This window comes from Bufo bufo, chromosome 4, assembly GCF_905171765.1.
Source record: "Bufo bufo chromosome 4, aBufBuf1.1, whole genome shotgun sequence".
NCBI classification, from domain to species: domain Eukaryota; kingdom Metazoa; phylum Chordata; class Amphibia; order Anura; family Bufonidae; genus Bufo; species Bufo bufo.
The window spans coordinates 73,220,819-73,241,933 of record NC_053392.1 but is presented as its reverse complement, the minus strand read 5'-3'; the positions used below and the strand labels follow the sequence as shown (position 1 = coordinate 73,241,933).

Below are 21,115 nucleotides of genomic sequence, written 5' to 3'. Positions count from 1 at the left end.
CCCCCAACGATCAGATACTCATGACCTATCCAGAGGATAGGTCATCATTTAAAAAGTCTCAGAAAACCCCTTAAAATGGTAACCTCACTTGGCCACTACATAGTTGACAGAGCTGTCTACTTCCAGCAGCTGATCGGTGGCGATTCCGGGCGTCAGACCCCCATCAATCTGGTATTGTTGGCCTATCCTGAGGATAGGTCATCAATATGTGGAACACAGACAACCCTTTTAAGCATAGATTGGACAGACTGTATGTATTGTTCCAGTGGGAGCCTTCTTGTTGTTCACCTCCCTGCTGTAGTGAAACATACCTATCATTGGAAATATTGGAGATGAACGATTACCTTATTTTTTGCCCCATAAAACGCACTGCCCCCCCCCCCCCCCCCCCCCAAAATGGGGGGAAAATGCTAGTGCATCTTATGGGGTGAATACTGGGCAAAAAAAATATAAAATGCGCGGCACATTGCTTGTGCACGGTACATTGCCTGCAATGTACCAGACATCTGTGTTACCTGAAGAGGGAGAGCCCGGCGGCCGCAGCGCATGCTTGTTGATAGGGTCGGCCGCATCGTGTGCTGGGTGGTAGGGAAAGGTCTGCTACAGCGGGCGCTGGGTGGTAAGGTCAGGTGGTTTGTCTGGTGCAGGGTGATAGAGAACAGATTTGCAGGGAGACGTTGAAGGGAGAGTGGGAGCAGGCAGATGAGGGACGGAGCAGGCTTTCCTGCCACACATGCATGCTCCTGTGTACGTGCTCTAGAAGCTGAGGAGTGGCATGGGGGCTGATGATAGGAGGCATGGGGGCTGATGATAGGAGGCATGGGGGCTGATGATAGGAGGCATGGGGGCTGATGATAGGAGGCATGGGGGCTGATGATAGGAGGTGTGGGGGCTGATCTGAGGTCTGAATGAGGGTCTTATTTAGATTGTGCCTCTTATCTGAGGTCTGATTGGGGGTCATACACATTGGGGTCTGAGCTGAGGTCTTATTGGGGTCTGGGCTCATGTTTGGGGGATTGGAGAACTACACTCTGGGGATTGCTGTAATCATTATACTCTCCAGAGTGTAATCCCTAGCTCTTGTAAGAGCTGTTCCTGTTTCGCTCTCTGGACTAAGGAGAGGTTCACCCACTGGAAGCTGGAGCCCGGCCTTGGGTCCAGGGTGGGGGGAGTACGGTGAAACCCCAAACCAAGCTGCGGCAGTTTGTGAGGTTTGCGGTGGTTATGGTGTCGAGTGCGGTGCTGATGGTCCTTGGCGAGCAGTTAGGAGCATCGTTCGACGGAGGCACCCAGTCCGGGTGGCAGGCGGTCCATCACACTCCGATATGAATTAATTTTCTAGAGAGGTTCACATACCTGTCCATTTGCTTGCTGTGGGACAGCAGTACTAATAACCTGTTTGTCTTTGAAGCACTTGCGCACATTGAAGGTTCCTGGGAAACAGATGTCCGCTGTGTCGTGGGAAGGTGGCGGGCTTAGAATTGGACTGGCTGTGGATTCATTCATTTACTTTGCAAACATCAGACCTGATTACAAGGTGAGAACTCGTAGAAATTGGAAGTATGTTAAAGGGGTTGTCTCACTTCAGTAAATGGCATTTCTCATGTAAAGAAAGTTAATACCAGCCACTTACTAATGTATTGTGATAATCCATATTGCCTCCTTTGCTGGCTGGATTCATTTTTCCGTCACATTATACACTGTTCATATCCAGGGGTTATGACCACTTTGCAATATGAGGACCCCTGTATATCTATGAACTTTATATCTATGAACTATATATTTTAATATGTTTTACAAATTTGTTTTTAACCTTTATTTTATTATTATTTTTCAGGGTGGATTTGATTTAAATCAAAATGATTTAAATCACGATTTAAATCACGATTTAAATCACTAGTCAGTAAGGGTTGATTTAAATCATAGTTTTCTACATAAAGACTAATTCTTGCTGGTATAACTTATAATATGCAAGTAGATGAAGATTTAAACAACTTTCCCTATTTGTTTGATCCGGTTGATTCTGCATTCATAGGTTTGTAGAAGTTAGGATTAAGGTATTTTTCTCAACTCTGTTCATGTTATAACATTTTTGCTGTGAAGAAGAGGCATGTGATCTCTGCTGAGTCAAATTCAGTTTTGAGAACTGCAAAAGTAAACCAAACATCTGTGATAATATCTTGTAGGCAGAGAAACTGCCCAATAATCTTACAAAAACCTCTGGAAGAGCATGACATTGTGAATGGATTAATGGAATTTATTTACCAAAAAAATTACGCATATAGAAACATAGAATGTGTCAGCAGATAAGAACCATTCGGCCCATCCAGTCTGCCGAATATACTAAATACTATGGACAGCCCCTGGCCCTATCTTATATGAAGGATGGCCTTATGCCTATCCCATCCATGCTTAAACTCCTTCACTGTATTTGCAGCTACCACTTCTGCAGGAAGGTTATTCCATGCATCCACTACTCTCTCAGTAAATCTTTCCTGGTAAGTTTTATCCTGCAATCCATGTACCAGTTTAGTAGCTCTTCTCTGAACTCTCTCCAAAGTATCAGTATCCTTCTGGAGATATGGTCTCCAGTACTGCGCACAATACTCCAAATGAGGTCTCACTAGCGCTCTGTAGAGCGTCATGAGCGCCCCCCTCTGTCTACTGGTAATGCCTCTCCCTATACACCCCAGCATTCTGCTAGCATTTCCTGCTGCTCTATGACATGGTCTGCCTACCTTTAAGTCTTCTGAAATAATGACCCCTAAATCCCTTTCCTCAGGTACTGAGGTTAGGACTGTATCACTGATTTTATATTCTACTCTTGGGTTTTTACGCCCCAGGTGCATTATCTTGCACTTATCAACATTACATTTTAGTTGCCAGATTTTTGACCATTCCTCTAGTTTTCCTAAATCCTTTCCTATTTGGTGAATCCCTCCAGGAACATCAACCCTGTTACAAATCTTTGTGTCATCCGAAAAAAGACAAACCTTACCATCGAGGCCTTCTGCAATATATATTAAACAATATGGGTCCCAGAACAGATCCCTGAGGTACCCCACTGGTAACAAGACCATGGTCTGAATATACTCCATTGACTTCAACCCTCTGTTGTCTGTCCCTCAGCCACTGCCTGATCCATTCAACAATATGGGAGTCTACGTACAGCCTTATTCTACATAATTAAAAAACTAATCTTTATTTCATGATGGAATTACCTTTGGATGGTAATATATTTTCCTCAAAAAGCATTTTATATTAAAAAAAATCAGATTTAAATAAAAAAAAATCAGATTTAAATAAAAAAAATCAGATTTAAATCAAAAAAATCTGATTTAAATCAAAAAAATCAGATTTTTTTGATTTTTTTTTTTTAAAAATCATTGATTTTTATCCACCCTGTTATTTTTAGATTAGTCTTCAGCAGGACCTTCAGCAGGACCTTCAGCAGGACCTTCAGCAGCACTGGTCATGTAACTTCATAAGTATCTGTAGTCACCATCTAGATACAAAAGAAAGTTAAGCAGCACTCCAAGCCCCTTAAGCTACATGCACACGAAACGTTCTTTGTTTCCGTGTCCGTTCCGTTTTTTAGGTTTTTTTTCCGTATAGGATGCAGACCCATTCATTTCAATGGGTCCTCAAAAAATGCGGACAGCACACCGTGTGCTGTTCGCATCAGTATGTCCGTTCCGTAGCCCCGCATATGTCCTGTTTTTGTCCGTTTTAGGCATTGTTACAATGGCATACGGTTGTGTGCATGTAGCCTTAGTGGGATAAATCCATATTCAATGTTCAAGTCCCCTGGTATGCTTCCAGGACAATACGTTGCACGTGGTGAGGGGTCCTTGCTCGGGATCCCAGTAGAAACAGAAATGTAGAGAAATCCGCAGCATTCGTCCAATTCGGTCAGTGGTGTTTTATTTATTAGTTAGGCAGCATACATATTGCACATTGAATGGTGAATGTACATTCACTAAGTGCATTATTCACTGTTCCAATGCATAAGATGTGTGCACATGCTTTTGGGTTATTCTCTTTATGTATAGGAGGTGGTCACATGGTTACACCCACATGTTAGTGGTCTATGGGTTCACATTGCTTGACCCGAGGGTCGAAACGTCGCTATTAGGGATGAGCGAATCGACTTTGGATGAAACATCCGAAGTCGATTCGCATAAAACGTAGTTTCAATACTGTACGGAGCGAGCGCTCGGTACAGTATTAGAATGTATTGGCTCCGATGAGCCGAAGTTATTACTTTGTGAATTCTTGCAAGACTTTGTGCAATAACTTCATAAATTGATTTCTACTGTAAAAAAACATTTCCTGAAACTCGTGTTCGGTTCCAAGGTGCCACTTTACAGTATTGTATGAAACGGAGCGGAATGCCTTCTGGTGCACTGCGTTTCCTTCAGTTCAGTTTTGTCCCCAATGACAATGAATGGAGACAAAACTGAACCGTTTCCCCCCTTCACCCCCCTCCCCGCTATTGAGACCCTATGACGGATCTCAATAGCGGAAAGGGAAAGCGCACGTGTGAAAGGAGCCTGACCTGTGAACACTTACTCTTGTGATTTTTTTACAGTGGGGCTATTGCTCAAACACGGTGGTGTACGCGTACACGAGGCCGGACCGTCCCGAGTATTGTGTCGTCTTCTGGGACACTAAAAACAATGAGAAATTTGTAAAATACCTGAAGAGCCTGATCTCTGTTACGACGTGCGGGGATTTCTGTATACTGGCAACTAAGGCCGACGAGAATCATCCACAGGTTTGTGCCGTCATCGGATTGTTTTTTATGTTATTTGCGACCTGCGGTGAGTGATGGTTTCACCTGGATTATTGTGGCGTAGGTGTTTATGGGGGATGTTTAACCCCTTCCTGCATCACAGCCTAGGGGTACCGCACCGCGTTTGGACATGCAGGAACGGAATTACAGCGACCGGTGCAGTAACTCTCCGGCAGTTGCCTGTGGATAAGATAATACCTGTCAGCTCTGTAGACATTTCTGTTTTAGGCCTCATGCAAACGACCATATTTTCCGTCCACGTTCCGATCTGCATTATTTATGGATCGCACACGGACACATTCATTTCTATGGGGCCTGCAAAAAATGCGGACAGCACATGCATGTCGTCTGGGTGCCATCAGTATATGTGCAGACGCATGTCCACCCCACAAAAAAAGTTGAATATGTTCGATTCTTGTCCATTTTGCAGACAACGGTAAGCATTTTTACAAAAGATGAGATGGGGAAAGTGCGCGATGCACACAGCAGGTATCCGTTTATTGTGGATCTGCAGTTTGCAGAACAGATACGGTAATGTGCATGAGGCCTTAGGGTCCATTCCCACGTCCGCAACTGTTTTGCAGTCCGCAAAACACGGGCACCGGCCATGTGCGTTCCGCCGGCACTATAATGAAAATGCCTTTTTTTTTGTCTGTGGCTGCGGACAAGAAGAGGACATGTTCTATTTTTTTGCGGGGCTGTGGAACAGAAGTGCGGATGTGGACAGCAGATGATGTGCTGTCCGCATCTCTTGCGGCCCCTTAGAAAATGAATGGGTCCGCACCCGTTCCGCTAAATTGCGGAACGGATGTGGACCCATTTTGCGGACGTGTGAATGGATCCTAAGTTGTATTCTCCATTAAATAACGTTACTGAAGCATTTTTTATTATAAGACACTTCCTTGTGCCAATCCTCTGTTACTCATCCTGGAAATGGATGAATGCGTTGACAGCTGAATGTTTCAGTTCTCCTTGTCAGTAGGGTGTGTCCCTGTTTAGTCAGACTGTGTAGGGACATGCCCTATTGTCAGGGGGATGAGAACGCCCAGATGTCAGCTTATTCATACATTTCCAGGAGGAATAAAACCTGAACACTTTAAATTTGCCTTGGCTTTGTGATGTGGATTTTAGACGCACGGCTTTTAAGGGTGTAACCTGTACAGGACACATGGTTACTAACTGCAAAGCCTTGTGGATCTCTAAGGGCACATTGCAGATCCGTTTATTGTAGAACGCTATGCAATTGTGCTGCCCGATTTTCGGCTGGCCGCACGGGTCTCTTATTCAGGGTATTGGAAGACGTTGTTGTAACAGATGTTTTTTCTTCTTTTCAGGATGACGGTGAAACCGAGACTAGCCGGGTAAAGGTAATGTCCCTTACTTCTCTTTGTGCCATCGATACCTGTCTGAATGGAGGCTCTGCAGCGCATAGTTCCAATCACTTTCCTGTATGAGAGCTGTGTCTTCCTATGTGCTGTGATAGATAGCCATCCTATACACCGATGGTGAAAGAAGGATTTTCAGCTTTTATGATGATCCTTGAAAATGTCTTCTGTTAGACGTCCAACATTTCTAAAGCTCCCCCCCCTTTTACAGATACGGTACGGTATGATCCGTTATATGCTTCATCACTCTTCTGACACCTCCTAGATCCCATCAGCCACTCTTGGCTTAAGGTCCCTTTACACGGGGCGATGTACAAGCAGATTGTCGGAAAGGAATTGGAGGAGACCGGTGTATTTACATGCAGCGAGCTCCGCCAGCTCCTCCATCGCACTTCCCCATACTGTCTCGTTGTTTCCCGGCACCACAGCGCGATCTGCCACCGGGAAGCAAAGATTTTTTTTTTTGTTGATCCAACTACCCGATGAACGAGCGTTTCGGTAATCAGCAATGCATTTACACCGTCAGATCGTCACTAACGAGCGTTACCGTGTAAAGGGCCCTTTAGATTATAATGGGAAGTCCAGATCTATGAGTGTATATATATATATATATAAGAAAAATGGATTCATTATTGGGAAATCGAAGTATATGAGGTCTGTTATCTGCTCCGTATATGTACAATGGGTGTTTCCTTTAATATAAAACTGCATTTTCAGCTTGAGGTTCTTGGCTCGGATCTGCGGTAAAAAACGCACATACGGCACTTATTTTTCTTTTCAGATTCCCGTTCATTTCAATGGGAGAATCGGCGCGGGTTCTGCTGATAGAGCCTGATGTTTCCCTTTTACATGTGGGGAAAAAGCAAGAGCTGCCTGCCACTGAAATGAACGGGAGGCTGTTTAAAGGCGGTTTTCGGCGCAAAAAAACCAGTGTGAAATGATGATGGATTTGGAAATCAGCCTACAAAATTCAGTGCGGGATCCGCATAGGTTATTTTTTTTTTTCTGTGTTTTCTTTGAATTTTTTACATGTTTTTGTACGTGGTTTTTCACCAATGGATGTTTTATTTCAATGCAAAACTGCATTTTTTGCTTGCGGTTTTTAAACATTGGAAAAAAACCTCCCATTGAAATGAATAGGTGGCTGTTTAGAGACGTTTTGTGGCAGAGATTACAGAGCAGAAAAACTCTGTGTGACCAGCTCTGGGGTCCCCATAGATGGGCAGAATAGGAATCTTTAAAACCCTGTGTGACAAACCACAGTAAATGAGGTGGCGAGGTGGACATGCACGTTTGTGGATAGCTTCATTGTGGTATTGGAGTAGAGAAGTGAGATACCCTGCATTGGAGCTAGCCACACATATCTGTGGTCACCTCACCACCTCATCTACTTCTACTTCGCCACACAGGGTTCTGCTGATCTATTCATATTTATGATCATGCATGGCCTCTTCCTTCCTGAAGTGTGAACTGGTGAATGGGAGTCCTGCAACTGGAACCATTATCTATTAGACTTTTGTGGCATATACTTTCAATATGCCATGAATGTCTCAGATGGTAATAGTCCTTGTGATTACTTGAGTGAGGAGTCTCTTGGACCAGAAAAGGTTGTGCATCCCTAACTTAGGGCATCTTCACTGGCTGGAACAGCCCCTGGACCACGATGTAGCTGGGTATATCCATGATACCTCTTGGCTGGCTGAGAGGCATTGTGTGGGCGCACCCATTGGAGGTTCTGGAAGCAGCTCTTATGTCCATGTTTAGTCACTGTGCCAGATTCCCTCATTTTACCAGTTCTCCTGCCATGTATGTGTACAGGCACCACCTGTGGTTTGGTCATCTCGGGGTATCGTCTTCTTACGCTCACATATTTGCTAATTCTACATTTTATGTTTTTAGGCATCGTCTGCCTCCGGAGCACAGGTAAGGAGGTTTAAATTTTCTTTTTGTTCATTTTCCATGCAGTGTCATCCCAGTACAACTAACACAACTCGGGCCTGGACCAATCCCAGGAGTCACATAGCCAAGGCTTTTCTAAAATTGCCATTAGAATAATCCTGCCAGGTCTTAGAGAAGCACAAAGGCTGAAGGGTTGTGTTGATTCTCCTTGTAGCTTTGGTCCATCACGATCGTGGCTTACAGTCTAAAATTGACAGTGTGTTTTCAGTAAACTTTTGATAGCAGGGGCGGACTGGCCATAGACCCTACAGGGAAATTCCAGGGGGACGCCTGAGCCTTCCCTGCGGCTGCTGGCCGAGTACCTAATGATCTGATGCTCTCAGCCTTAATTAATGCATCAGGTACTTATACTTCTATCAGGCGGCTGCAGGCCCCTCCTGAATTCAGCTCTATACCCATCCATGATTCAGTTGAATACTGCAGCGGGGGTGGCAGTATTTTGCGCTACCCTGTCATCTTCTGTTGACCCTGCCTATTTGTGTTGCCCTGCCTACAACATGGGTCCTCTCTTAGTTTTTTTCCCAGGGCCACTTTAAGTTTCAAATCTGCCCGTGAGTCATAGGGACATATCAAAAGATATATATCGGTGGGAGTCTGAGCGCTGAGACCCCCACCAGTCTCTAGAACGAGGGGAGAGAAGCGCTCGCTTAGCCTGCTCTCTCTCCTCGCTGCATGATATGGGCTCCTAGACTTTCTATTGAGGCCATCTTGCTTCCTGTCCTGCAGTGAGGAGAGAACGCACGAAACGCACGCTTCTCTCCCCTCGTTCTACAAATCTTTAGAGTTTCAGCGCTCAGATCCCCACCGGTCTAAATTTTTGGTATGTCCCTACGATACCGTATATCAGAAGTTTATTGAAAGTACAGTGCCACTTTAAGGTGGCCAGAACTTAGGACTGGGCATGAGGTTGTCCCGCTTGTGCCCCAGTGGCAGATGTCTGGGGAGATGAGGAATGGGCATGGTGGATTTCCAAATGCTCGATCCAAGGGAGATAAGCCACCAGCTGAAGTGTCTGACAGCAGCCTATTCCTCTCTCCCCAGTGAGAGCACATGCACGCTCAGCTGATAGCAGCGCACTTGTGTATGGGAGGGGGGGTGCCGGAAGGAATAGCTTTCAGCGGAATGAGCTTTTGCCTGCCAGCTGTCTAATGTATATGGTCAGAAGACCAGGAGCAGACTTCTTATACATTAGGTCCAGCAGACCGACCGGTAGTGTAGAACTGCTATTTACCTCTCATCTAATCAGATTCCAATATTTTACATTTCATGTATATAACGGGACCATTTCTCAGCTCAACGTGGCAGCTTATGCAGGGGTCTATCTAGTTATCTAGATAATAGTTTTTTGCGTTTTATTTGCTCTCATGGGGCGAATGTCTACCGGCTCTTTCAGATTTTTCCACACTCCACTTCCAGCACCGACTCTTCCATAATTATATGATATACATTATACAATTTTAATAATACAGAACAGGTTTGGCGAACCTGCGGCTCTCCAGCTGTTGCAAAACTACAACTCCCAGCATGCCCAGACAGCCTACAACTATCAGCCTACAGCAGGGCATGGTGGGAATTGTAGTTTTACAACAGCTGGAGAGCAGCAGGTTGGCCATCCCTGATATATAGTATTTAATATTCTGTATTTGGAAGGTGGAATTGGTACGTCGACTCCACGGCCCCGACCATGATCTGGTATAGTGGCCGGCCATATACATTAGATAGCTGTCGGCCTCACTTGGCTATCTCTGACAATACCTCCGCCACGCATGCCTGTGTCCTGAGAGAGGGGAGAGAGATGCTGGACATAAATGAAGCATGCTGCAGGTTTACGCTATATACTGATGGTGACATAACAGTCACTTGTGCGGTACATTATCTTCGGACATTATAGTGTTTACTCCTTGCGTTTCTACATTTACTAATGTCACAATTCTTTGGTTTCTAGTACGTGCTTGTTTTGTGCAATTCGATTGGAACTCCCTTGGATTCTAAGTACATTGATATAGGTAAGGAGACCCCATGTAATCTGACGTGTATTTGACATTTAGTTAAAGGAAACCTGTCCCCATCTAAATGCAGTATGATCTGCCAGCAGCAGGTTATAGAGCGGGAGGAGCTGAGCAGACTGATATTTGGTTTTGTGGGAAACGATTCAGTAAAATCTGTAATTAATTTATTTACTAATAATTGATACATTTAAATTCCTGTTTGTTCTGAGCTAAGGAGTCCAGGAGGCGGTCTTATCAGTGATTGACAGCTCTCTGTGTATACACAGTCATAGAGGGAAGGCTGTCAATCACTGATAGGACCGCCTCCTGGACTTCAAAGCTCGGAATGAGCAGAAATCATTAGTCAATTTTTTTATAATTTGCATTTTACTCGTTTTGGGCTCAAATAATTTTTTTTATTTATTTATTTATTTTTTAGATACAGGAGTTAAAAATGTGTTTGCAGAGTGAAGACTTATCTCTAAACTCCCAACCTCATAACCAATCCGTAATGGATCTGCACAGACGGATCCGTTCAGATAATACAACCGTCTGCATCCATTCAGAACGGATCCATTTGTATTATCTTTAACATAGCCAAGACGGATCCGTCTACAACACCATTGAAAGTCAATGGAGGACGGATCCGTTTTCTATTGTGCCAGATTGGGTAATTAAAATCTGATCCGTCCCCACTGACTTACATCGTGTGTCAGGACGGATCAGTTTGGCTCAGTTTCGTCAGACGGACACCAAAACGCAGCGTTTTGGTTTCCGCCTCCAAAGCGGAATGGAGACCGAACGGAGGGAAACTGATGCATTCTGAGCGGATCCTTTTCCATTCAGAATGCATTAGGGCAAAACTGATCCGTTTTGGACCGCTTGTGAGAGCACTGAACGGATCTCAAAAACGGAAAGACAAAACGCCAGTGTGAAAGTAGCCTTAAATGAGTGTTTGAGGTGAGGAGATCAGAGATAAGCCTTATGATACTCTTCAAACAGACTGAGGCTACTTTCATACTAGCAATTTTTGCGGATCCGTCATGGATCTGCAAAAACGCTTCCATTACAATAATACAACCGCATGCATCCGTCATGAACGGATCCGGTTGTATTATGTCTTATATAGCCATGACGGATCCATCTTGAACACCATTGAAAGTCAATGGGGGATGGATCCGTTTTCCATTGTGTCAGATAAAACGGATCTGTCCCCATTGACTTACATTGTGTGTCAGGACGGATCAGTCTTGCTCTGCACCACATCGCGGACAGAAAAACGCTGCAGGCAATGAATGGGGACAAAACTGAAGCGTTTTCATCCGCTATAGAGACCCTATGACTGATCTCAATAGCAGAATTTATAACACTAGTGTGAAAGTAGCCTGATTTTTAACCCCTGTTTCTCAAAAAAAAGCTGAATATACTTAATAAAGACCAATCAAAAAATAATTTTTAGCCCAAAATGCTTAAAATGCAATCATAAATAAACATCGCCCCGAAGGTCCCCATAGCTTTTCAATGTATAAATTATAAGTTAAAACTGAATCTTTTCCCATAAAACTATATATCAATCTGCTCAGCTCCTCCTGCATCTTCGTGGTGACAGGTTCCCTTTAAAATTTTCAAAATGCTTCATTATTATAATTAGAGATGAGTGAATTTTATGTTATGAAATTCGTTCACGCTACGTTTGGTGGTAAAAGCAGAATTGCGTTCCCACTGACCATAACGCAATTCTATGACGGAATGCATAACGGAATGTCTTGAGAGGTATTTATTCATTCTGTCATAATAGAAGTCTATGGCCTACATAACAGGACGGATCCGTTTTACAGCCCATAGACTTCTATTATGTCGGTGCTTTACCTCATCTTTGGTCCCCTGATGAACCAGCCTTTACTGACTGGGGAAACACGTCGGGACGAGGGACAAATGTACCTTACTTACCTACAGGGCTAAACCAGGTGACAGTTAAGGGCTTAGGCCCCGAAAAGTGGGGTCGCTCCTTTTGGGGCAGGGGTAGTGTGAGGGTCAATTTAGGGTTAAGTTCCCCCCTCCACCACTGCCCTGACCTTACTTCTCTATTATCTGGTGTACCAATCAGCTGTCTTCAAAACTATAAGTCATAATATTTTCCTTAATATATTTGGGATCATCATGTCCAAGATAAAGTGGGGCTCTTCCACATTATTATCTATTGGCACAAGCCGAATTGTTATTTATTTTTGTTATGGGGCTATTTTCTAAATTAATGCTAGTAAAAGTTATGTTTTAAGAGAATTCAGTAATTCTGTGATAGTGATTGTTATGAAATTTTCCCAAACCCATCCAAATACTTCGGTGATATATATAAGTGACAAAACAAGCAAAAAGTCACCTTCACACCATGCGGCAATTCTGCCTCAAAGAGCCCTTGACCATAGCAGCACCAACCTGTTTTAACGCCAAACAGGTAGAAAGCCTTCATCCAGACACAAGGCTCCCAGATCCCAACACAGAGACATGGCTTCTGAGCCCAGCTGCCTATTTAAGGACAGCAAGGTGCTGCCAAAACTCGGACCGGCACTTAAAATCCTCTCACTGTGTAACATCCCCCCCCCCCCACTTTGTTCAACCCTGAGGGGGTGAACACACGCCAGACAGTGTACCCGGGACAGGGCATCTGCCTTTCCCTGTAACCGGCCTGACCTGTGTTCCACCGAAAACGTAAAGTTTTGTAGGGAGAGAAACCATCGGGTGACCCGGGCATTTCAGTCCTTGGCCTGGCTCATCCATTTGAGAGGGGAGTGGTCAGTCACCAGGCGGAATTTTCTCCCCAATATATAATAGCGGAGAGACTCGAGTGCCCACTTGATAGCCAGGCGCTCTCTCTCCACTATACTGTACCGGGTCTCGGCTGGGGTGAGCTTACGGCTGAGGGAGACAACAGGATGCTCCTCCCCGTTGACCTCCTGAGACAGTACAGCACCGAGGCCTACTTCGGAGGCATCCGTCTGTACTATAAACTCCCTTTTGAAGTCGGGTGTCACCAAAACCGGGGACCCGCACAGGGCCGACTTCAAAGCGGAGAAAACCTCTTCCGCACGATCATCCCAGCGAACCATCATTGACTTGTGTCCCTTCAAGAGTCTTGTCAAGGGCGCGGCTAGAGTAGCAAAGTGGGGAGCAAACCTCATGTAATAGCCCACCATTCCCAAGAATGACTTTATTTGCCTAGTGGTGACAGGTCGGGGCTAATTCCGTATCTCCTCTATTTTGTTCACTTGGGGTTTGATGACTCCGCACCCAATGACATACCCCAGGTACTTAGCAAATTTTTTGGGGTTAGCGGTTAGGCCAGTTTTCCGAAGGGAGTCCACTACGGCCTGCACTTTGGGTAGGTGATTTTCCCAGTCGGTACTGTGGATGACAATATCGTCCAGGTACGCCGAAGCATACCGACGATGTGGACGAAGCACAATGTCCATTAGTTGCTGAAAAGTGGCGGGGGCGCCATGCAGATCAAAGGGTAAGACCTTATAGTGATACAGCCCCTCAGGTATGATGAAGGCAGTTTTCTCTTTGGCAACCTCCGTTAAGGGCACCTGCCAGTACCCTTTCATGAGGTCCAAACAGAAAAATACCGGGCTTGTCCTAACCTCTCGATGAGCTCATCCACTCGGGGCATGGGATACGCATCGAACTTGGAAACCTCATTAAGTTTTCGAAAGTCGTTACAAAACCCAACGTCCCGTCCGACTTGGGTATCAATACTATAGGACTGGCCCACTCACTTTTTGACTCATCAATGACGTCTAGCTGCAACATTAGCTGTACCTCCTCCGATATGGCCTGTCGCCGAGCCTCGGAAACCCGTTTTGGTTTTAACCGCACTTTTGCCCGAGGCTCAGTGACAATGTCATGCTGGATTATGGAAGTGCCTCCAGGGAGGTCCGAGAACACATCCGTGTTCCGACTAACGAACTCCCTGGCCTCCTGAGTCTGTTTAGAGGAGAGGCTGTCAGCAATTTTTACTGTGGCAGCCGCCTCTCTTGCATCAGACAGAGGGAGCGGTACCTCTTCTCCTAGAAAACCCGGCCGCGGGCGGTCTTCTGTACAGGTTTCCCTATCTTTCCACGGTTTGAGTAAATTCACATGGAAAACCTGCTCCGGCTTTCACCGCCCTGGCTGGTGTACCTTGTAGTTTACTGTCCACGGTCGGCACCAGAACTAAAACCTGATCACCCAGATTAAAGATCCGGACCCAAGCCTGCCGATTATAGACCCGACTCTGGGCTCGCTGAGCCACCTCCATATGCTCCCTAACAAGAGGCAACACTGTCTCTATTCGATCTTGCATCTGGGTAACGTACTCAATGACACTTTTATGTGGAGTGGGTTGTTGTTCTCACGCCTCTTTGGCCACGTCCAAGAGACCGCAAGGGTGTCTGCCATATAGCAGTTCGAAGGGCGAGGCCTGGGGTACCTCTCGCACTGTGAACATGAGATAGGGCAGAAGGAGATCCCAGTCCTTCCCATCTTTAGACACTACCTTTTTCAACATATTCTTTAATGTTTGTTTAAACCGTTCTATCAGATCGCCCGTTTGCGGATGGTAAATGGATGTCCGTATTTGTTTTATGTACAGCAACTTACAGAGTTCCCTCATCACCTTGGACATAAAAGGGGTCCCTTGGTCAGTCAGAACCTCTTTAGGTAGTACTACTCGGGAAAACATCTCCATTAAGGCCCCTTTCACACGGGCGAGTATTCCGAGCGGATGCGATGCGTGAGTTGAACGCATTGCACCCGCATTGAATACCGACCCATTCATTTCTATGGGGCTGTTCACATGAGCGGTGATTTTCACGCATCATTTGTGCGTTGCGTGAAAATCGCAGCATGCTCTATTTTGTGCGTTTTTTACGTAACGCAGGCCCCATAGAAATGAATGGGGTTGCGTGAAAATTGCAAGCATCCGCAAGCAAGTGCGGATGCGGTGCGATTTTCACGCACGGTTGCTAGGAGACGATCTTTTACCATGGTAATGGATCATGTGATGACCGGAGTGATGTCACCACAGGTCCTGTTGCTCCACAGAGCTAAGATGAAGACAGAAGGAGATGCCGGCTACGTGATCAAGTGGACTAAGGTGAGTTAAATGTTTTTTTGGTTTTTTTTTAACCCCTCCAGCGCTGTTTTACTATGCATTCTGTATTCAGAATGCTATTATTTTCCCTTATAACCATGTTATAAGGGAAAATAATACAATCTACAGAACACCGATCCCAAGCCCGAACTTCTGTGAAGAAGTTCGGGTTTGGGTACCAAACATGCGTGATTTTTCTCACGCGAGTGCAAAACGCATTGTGTTCCCGCAACGCACCCGCACATTTTCCCGCAACGCCCGTGTGAAAGAGGACTAACTTCTTAGCTATGAGTTTGGCCGAGGTTTGTCACAGTGGCACCGCCTCCGGGTACCGAGTGGCGTAGTCTAGAATGACTAAGATGTGTTGGTGCCCTCTGGCGGACTTCGGTACTGGGCCCATGAGGCCCATAGCTATTCGGTCAAGCGGTACTTCGATAATCGGGAGAGGTACTAGTGGACTACGGAAATGTGGCTGGGGGCTAGTTATCTGGCAGGTCGGGCAAGGCTTACAAAACTCTTCCACTTCTTTGAATATGGTGGGCCAGTAAAACCGCTGTAGAATGCAATCCTAAGTTTTCTGCAGCCCCAGGTGACCCCCGAGAACGTGTTGGTGGGCTAGATCCAACACAAGCTTGCAATGAGCTTGGGGACCACCAACTGTTCAATAGGCTCACTCCGTAGTTGGTTTACCCGATACAACATATCCTGATCCACAAAACAGGGAAACACTGACTCTGCCCCAGGTTGTTGTGGTTCACCATCTACTATTAACACATTTTCCCAGGCTCGGGATAGGGTTAGGTCCCGACGTTGGGCGGTACCAAAATTATCCCCGGAGACATTGAGGTCTGCCAATTCAGGACCCGGCAGCAAGTCCTCTACGTCTCCCACCATCACACTTAGTGGGGTTGTCTCCCCCTCATCGACTGAAGTGGCGGTCACCTCTACCGCTGGTCCTTTGGTCTCAGGTTCCCAGGTTTCTGGTCTCCCCCCTGAGCCGGGCCACTCTGCTAGGGTTACCCCTGTCTCATGGGTATCAGTCACTCTCATAGCAGGCCACAGTGTTGGGAATCCCGGGAAGTCTCTCCCTATTATGAGTTCATAATGTAGATTTGGGGCGACAGTCACCTCGTGGGTCCATCTACCGGCCACCGTGGTTAGAGACACCAGTGCAGTTGGGTAGTCTTTTAAGTCTCCGTGGATGCACATCACCCCGACTTTCCAGCCAGTATACTCAGTGGACCGCACCAGGGTAGCCCTTACTAGGGTCACCAGACTCCCTGAGTCCAGCAGAGCCTCCGCCGGAGTGTCTCCCACTTCCACCTGGCACAAGTGATCTAGAGACTCTGGGCTACCTGTTGCACACAGCCTCCTGGCATATAGCGACTGACGGTAGCCATAGTTAGTCTCCATGGGCTCAACCCGATGGGGACAGTCAGCCCTTACATGGCCAGGCTTCTGACACCACCAGCAGACTATCAGAGCCAGGTCCGCCGTGGGTACATCCCAGGCGGTTTTTATCGCCTCAAATTTCCGGGCCTGGGGTGGAGATTTCCGGGGTTTGCCGACCCCCCCCCTCCCGACAGAATCCTCCTTTAGATTTCCGGTAGCTTCATAGCGTTTCACCAGGTCCACCATCTCAAGGGCATTGCTAGGATACACCTGACCGATCCAGTGCTGGAGAGGGTATGGCAAAGCCCTCCAGAACATATTGGCTAATAATCTATCCAGCATAGCCGGGGGACTCGGCACGTCAGGCTGTAGCCATTTTTGAAGGAGGTGAAGTAAGTTATAATACAAGGTCTTACATGCTCAGCTGGGTTGAACCCCCACTGATGCACCCGCTGGGCCCGGATCAACACATTCACCCCCAGTCTTGCCAGAATCTCACCCTTCACTTTCTGGTAGTCGGCCGTTTGATCGTCCGGCAAATCGAAATACACCCACTGGGAATCGGATGCCAGGAATGGGGCGACGACCTCAGCCCACTGGTCAAGGGGTAGCTTTTCCCTGATGTCCACTTTCTCGTACATCGTCAGGTAGGTTTCGATGTCGTCTGCGGGGGTCATCTTAGGAATCGCGGCACGGACTGCTATCCAGGCATTCTGGACGCTCGGGGTTCCTCCTGCTGTCTGCAAAACCATTACGTGTTGTAGCAGCAACTGGTTAGTCTCCTGCTGCTGCTTATTAGCCTCACGTTGCTGCAGGTTTGTCTCTCCCTGCTGCAGATTAGCCTCCATGAGGGCCTTCACAACAGCCTCCATTTTGTCGTGGGGCACTGGTTGTTATACAGCTGGTTTAATATACGACATACAACCGTGCCTGAAAAATGCAGAAACAATAAATATCAGCGCTCACGCCAGCTTTACTGCTCTTGCCCGCATCCTCCACCAATCGTGGGGTTTCGCTCTGGTAGACAGGATTAGCGGACGCAGTATAGAGTAAAGAACAAGTTCTTTGGATCAAACAGTTCAGTGTTTTATTCACACTTTAGGCAAGTGACAAAACAAGCAGTCATAATCAAACAAAAAGTCACCTTTCGGTGTTGGTGGTAATTCACACCATGCAGCAATTCTGCCTAAGAGTCCTTGAGCATAGCAGCACCAACCTGTTTTCACGCCAAACAGGTAGCAAGCCTTCATCCAGACACATGGCTCTCAGATCCCAACACAGAGACCTGGCTTCTGAGCCCAGCTGCCTATTTAAGGACAGCAAGGTGCTGCCAAAATCCGGACCGGCACTTAAAATCCGGTCCGGTATTTGACCTCACCTGGCTGTAAATCAGCCCAGCATCACATGCTGGGAGGAAAATACCTGTTTTCCCAGACCAAACCTCTCACTGTGTCACAATATATACACACACACACTAATAATATAATATTAGTGTTGGTTGATTTGTATTCGTCCTGCTTTGGAATGAGAATCTTTTAGCTGCTTACAGTAAACATAAGGCCCCATTCACACGTCCGCAATTTCATTCTGCATTTTGCGGAACGGAATTGCGGACCTATTCATTTCTATGGGGCCGCACAATGTGCGGCCCGGCTCCGGAAATGCGGACCCGCACTTTCGGGTTCGCATTTCCGTTCCCGAAAAAAAATAGAACATGTCCTATTCTTGTCCGCAATTGCGGATAAGAATAGGCATATTCTATTAGTGCCGGCGATGTGCGGTCCGCGAAATGCGGAAACGCACATTTCCGTGTTTTGCGGATCCGTGGATCCGCAAAACACGCTACAGATGTGTGAATATGGAGCCTTAGAGTTCCTAATTGCCGTAGGTGCCTTTATAGTGTATTGTCTGTGCTGTGGCCGAATGAACATGGCCGCCAGTAACTCGAGACCTTGTGAGTCTCATGCATGCGCTGTTACTGTAAGTAGCGGTACTGTATTGATGTCCTATCTTACACAGTAAGTTTACCTGCAGTCCTATGTAAAACCACATTAGAATATCGCCACAAGTTGTGCCAGCTGACACACTCAGCTCTGCTGCATTTATCATTTATGTTTAATAGTGTGTTACTGTGTGCGTAGCTATTGATAAAATGCCGGTCGGCGCTCTTTGGTGTGTTGTACAGGGTTATTCCGCCTGGCGCTGGGGCTGCACACAGTAATACGTATGGTTCCCTTATGGAAGACATTACAGACCAATACATAACATTTACCCGAGGGCTTCATGGAGCAGAACATAAAATAAATCGCCGGCTTGCTTCACTAGGTGCTACTTTATTACATAATATCCGGCAATGCTCTGGTGAGAATCTGTACCTTTAAATCGGTCGCTTTCGGCAGCACTATGACCTCCGATCTTCTGTTACATCCAACAGACGGACCTTTCATAGCTCCGCCGTAAGAGCTGCCAAATCTACAGCGTTTGTCTATTTTATCCTCCGCCTGTAAAATTCCTTCTGAAGCTGCTCCAAAAAGCCTCCGCAGCCCGAGGAATACAGACACATCTATGGATCATTAATGTGCGCGTATAAACCCATAAATCTCCCGCATCTCACACATCTATGTTCTCTTTTTACTGCTGTATTGGTATTATCATCATTCTAATTTTTGGTATGAGCTGTTTATAATCATGCCAGCCTAACAGGGGTAAAAATTTGTCATTGCAGTCAATGCTGTTTCATTAACCCCTTAAAGGGAATCTGTCACCAGCCACCTCCCTATCCAGCTGTTTGTACAGACACATCGCTGTGGTTCACTTGATTAATACGCTGTTTTTCTTTTATTGATCGGAGGCGGTGTTCCAGAGTTATGATGCTTTTTTCTTAATATGCAAATTAGGCCTTTAGTGCAACAAAGGCGTCAGCATTACTATTGTTGCACCCAAGCTCGGCTCATTTGCGTGGCCAGCTCCTCCCTAGCTGCTTTGATTGACAGGGTCAGGTAGTGGCAAAGCAGCAAGGGAGTGGCTAGCCAGAGAAAGGAGCTGAGCTTGGGTGCAACAAGAGCAACGGTAACGCCCTTATTGCACCAAAGGCAATTTGTCTAATAAGAAAAAGTATCTTGGGTAACGGAGCCTCGGATCAACAAAAGAAAAACAAGGTTTTAATCAGGTGAACCACAGCGATGTGTCTACGGAAGCAGTTGGATAGGGAGGTGGCTGGTGATAGATTCTGTCACCAATATCTGGCCTATATAAGTAATGCCACGGTGCTGTTGTGCACTCCAACATGGTTTAAAACATACCTTTGGTATTATTTTGTGCGTTTGCTGTCTCCAGAAAACGATGTTTGTTCTATATGCAAATTAGGCAGCAAGGTCAAATGCCAACTTTGTATAAAAAAATGGGAAAAGTTGTCTTTTGCCAAGATATTTCTCTCACCCAGCATGGGTATATGTAAAATGACACCCCAAAACACATTCCCCAACTTCTCCTGAGTACGGAGATACCAGATGTGTGACACTTTTTTGCAGCCTAGGTGGGCAAAGGGGCCCATATTCCAAAGAGCACCTTTCGGATTTCACCGGCCATTTTTTACAGAATTTGATTTCAAACTCCTTACCACACATTTGGGCCCCTAGAATGCCAGGGCAGTATAACTACCCCACAAGTGACCCCATTTTGGAAAGAAGACACCCCAAGGTATTCGCTGATGGGCATAGTGAGTTCATGGAAGTTTTTATTTTTTGTCACAAGTTAGTGGAATATGAGACTTTGTAAGGAAAAAAAATAAAAATAAAAAATCATCATTTTCCACTAACTTGTGACAAAAAATAAAAAATTCTAGGAACTTGCCATGCCCCTCACGGAGTACCTTGGGGTGTCTTCTTTCCAAAATGGGGTCACTTGTGGGGTAGTTATACTGCCCTGGCATTTTCCAGGGGCCCTAATGTGCTGTAAGTAGGTAAATGACCTGTGAAATCCGAAAGGTGCTCTTTGGAATGTGGGCCCCTTTGCCCACCTAGGCTGCAAAAAAATGCCACACATGTGGTATCGCCGTATTCAGGAGAAGTTGGGGAATGTGTTTTGGGGTGTCATTTTACATATACCCATGCTGGGTGAGATAAATATCTTGGTCAAATGCCAACTTTGTATAAAAAAATGGGAAAAGTTGTCTTTTGCCAAGATATTTCTCTCACCCAGCATGGGTATATGTAAAATGACACCCCAAAACACATTCCCCAACTTCTCCTGAGTACGGAGATACCAGATGTGTGACACTTTTTTGCAGCCTAGATGCGCAAAGGGGCCCACATTCCTTTTATGAGGGCATTTTTAGACATTTGGATCCAGACTTCTTCTCACGCTTTAGGGCCCCTAGAATGCCAGGGCAGTATAAATACCCCACATGTGACCCCATTTTGGAAAGAAGACACCCCAAGGTATTCAATGAGGGGCATGGCGAGTT

At 46.0% G+C, this 21,115-nt stretch overlaps 1 protein-coding gene across 1 annotated transcript in view; it reads left to right on the top strand.

Moving 5' to 3' along the window:
• Nucleotides 1-21,115, top strand: part of WDR35 (WD repeat domain 35) — a 104,168-nt gene that overhangs the window by 25,162 nt on the left and 57,891 nt on the right. Inside the window, exons 9-13 of the mRNA XM_040427368.1 lie at nt 1,412-1,537; nt 4,592-4,777; nt 6,130-6,162; nt 8,080-8,103; nt 10,085-10,145. Of these exons, the coding sequence (XP_040283302.1) occupies nt 1,412-1,537; nt 4,592-4,777; nt 6,130-6,162; nt 8,080-8,103; nt 10,085-10,145 (430 nt within the window). The remainder of the gene's footprint in view (nt 1-1,411; nt 1,538-4,591; nt 4,778-6,129; nt 6,163-8,079; nt 8,104-10,084; nt 10,146-21,115) is intronic.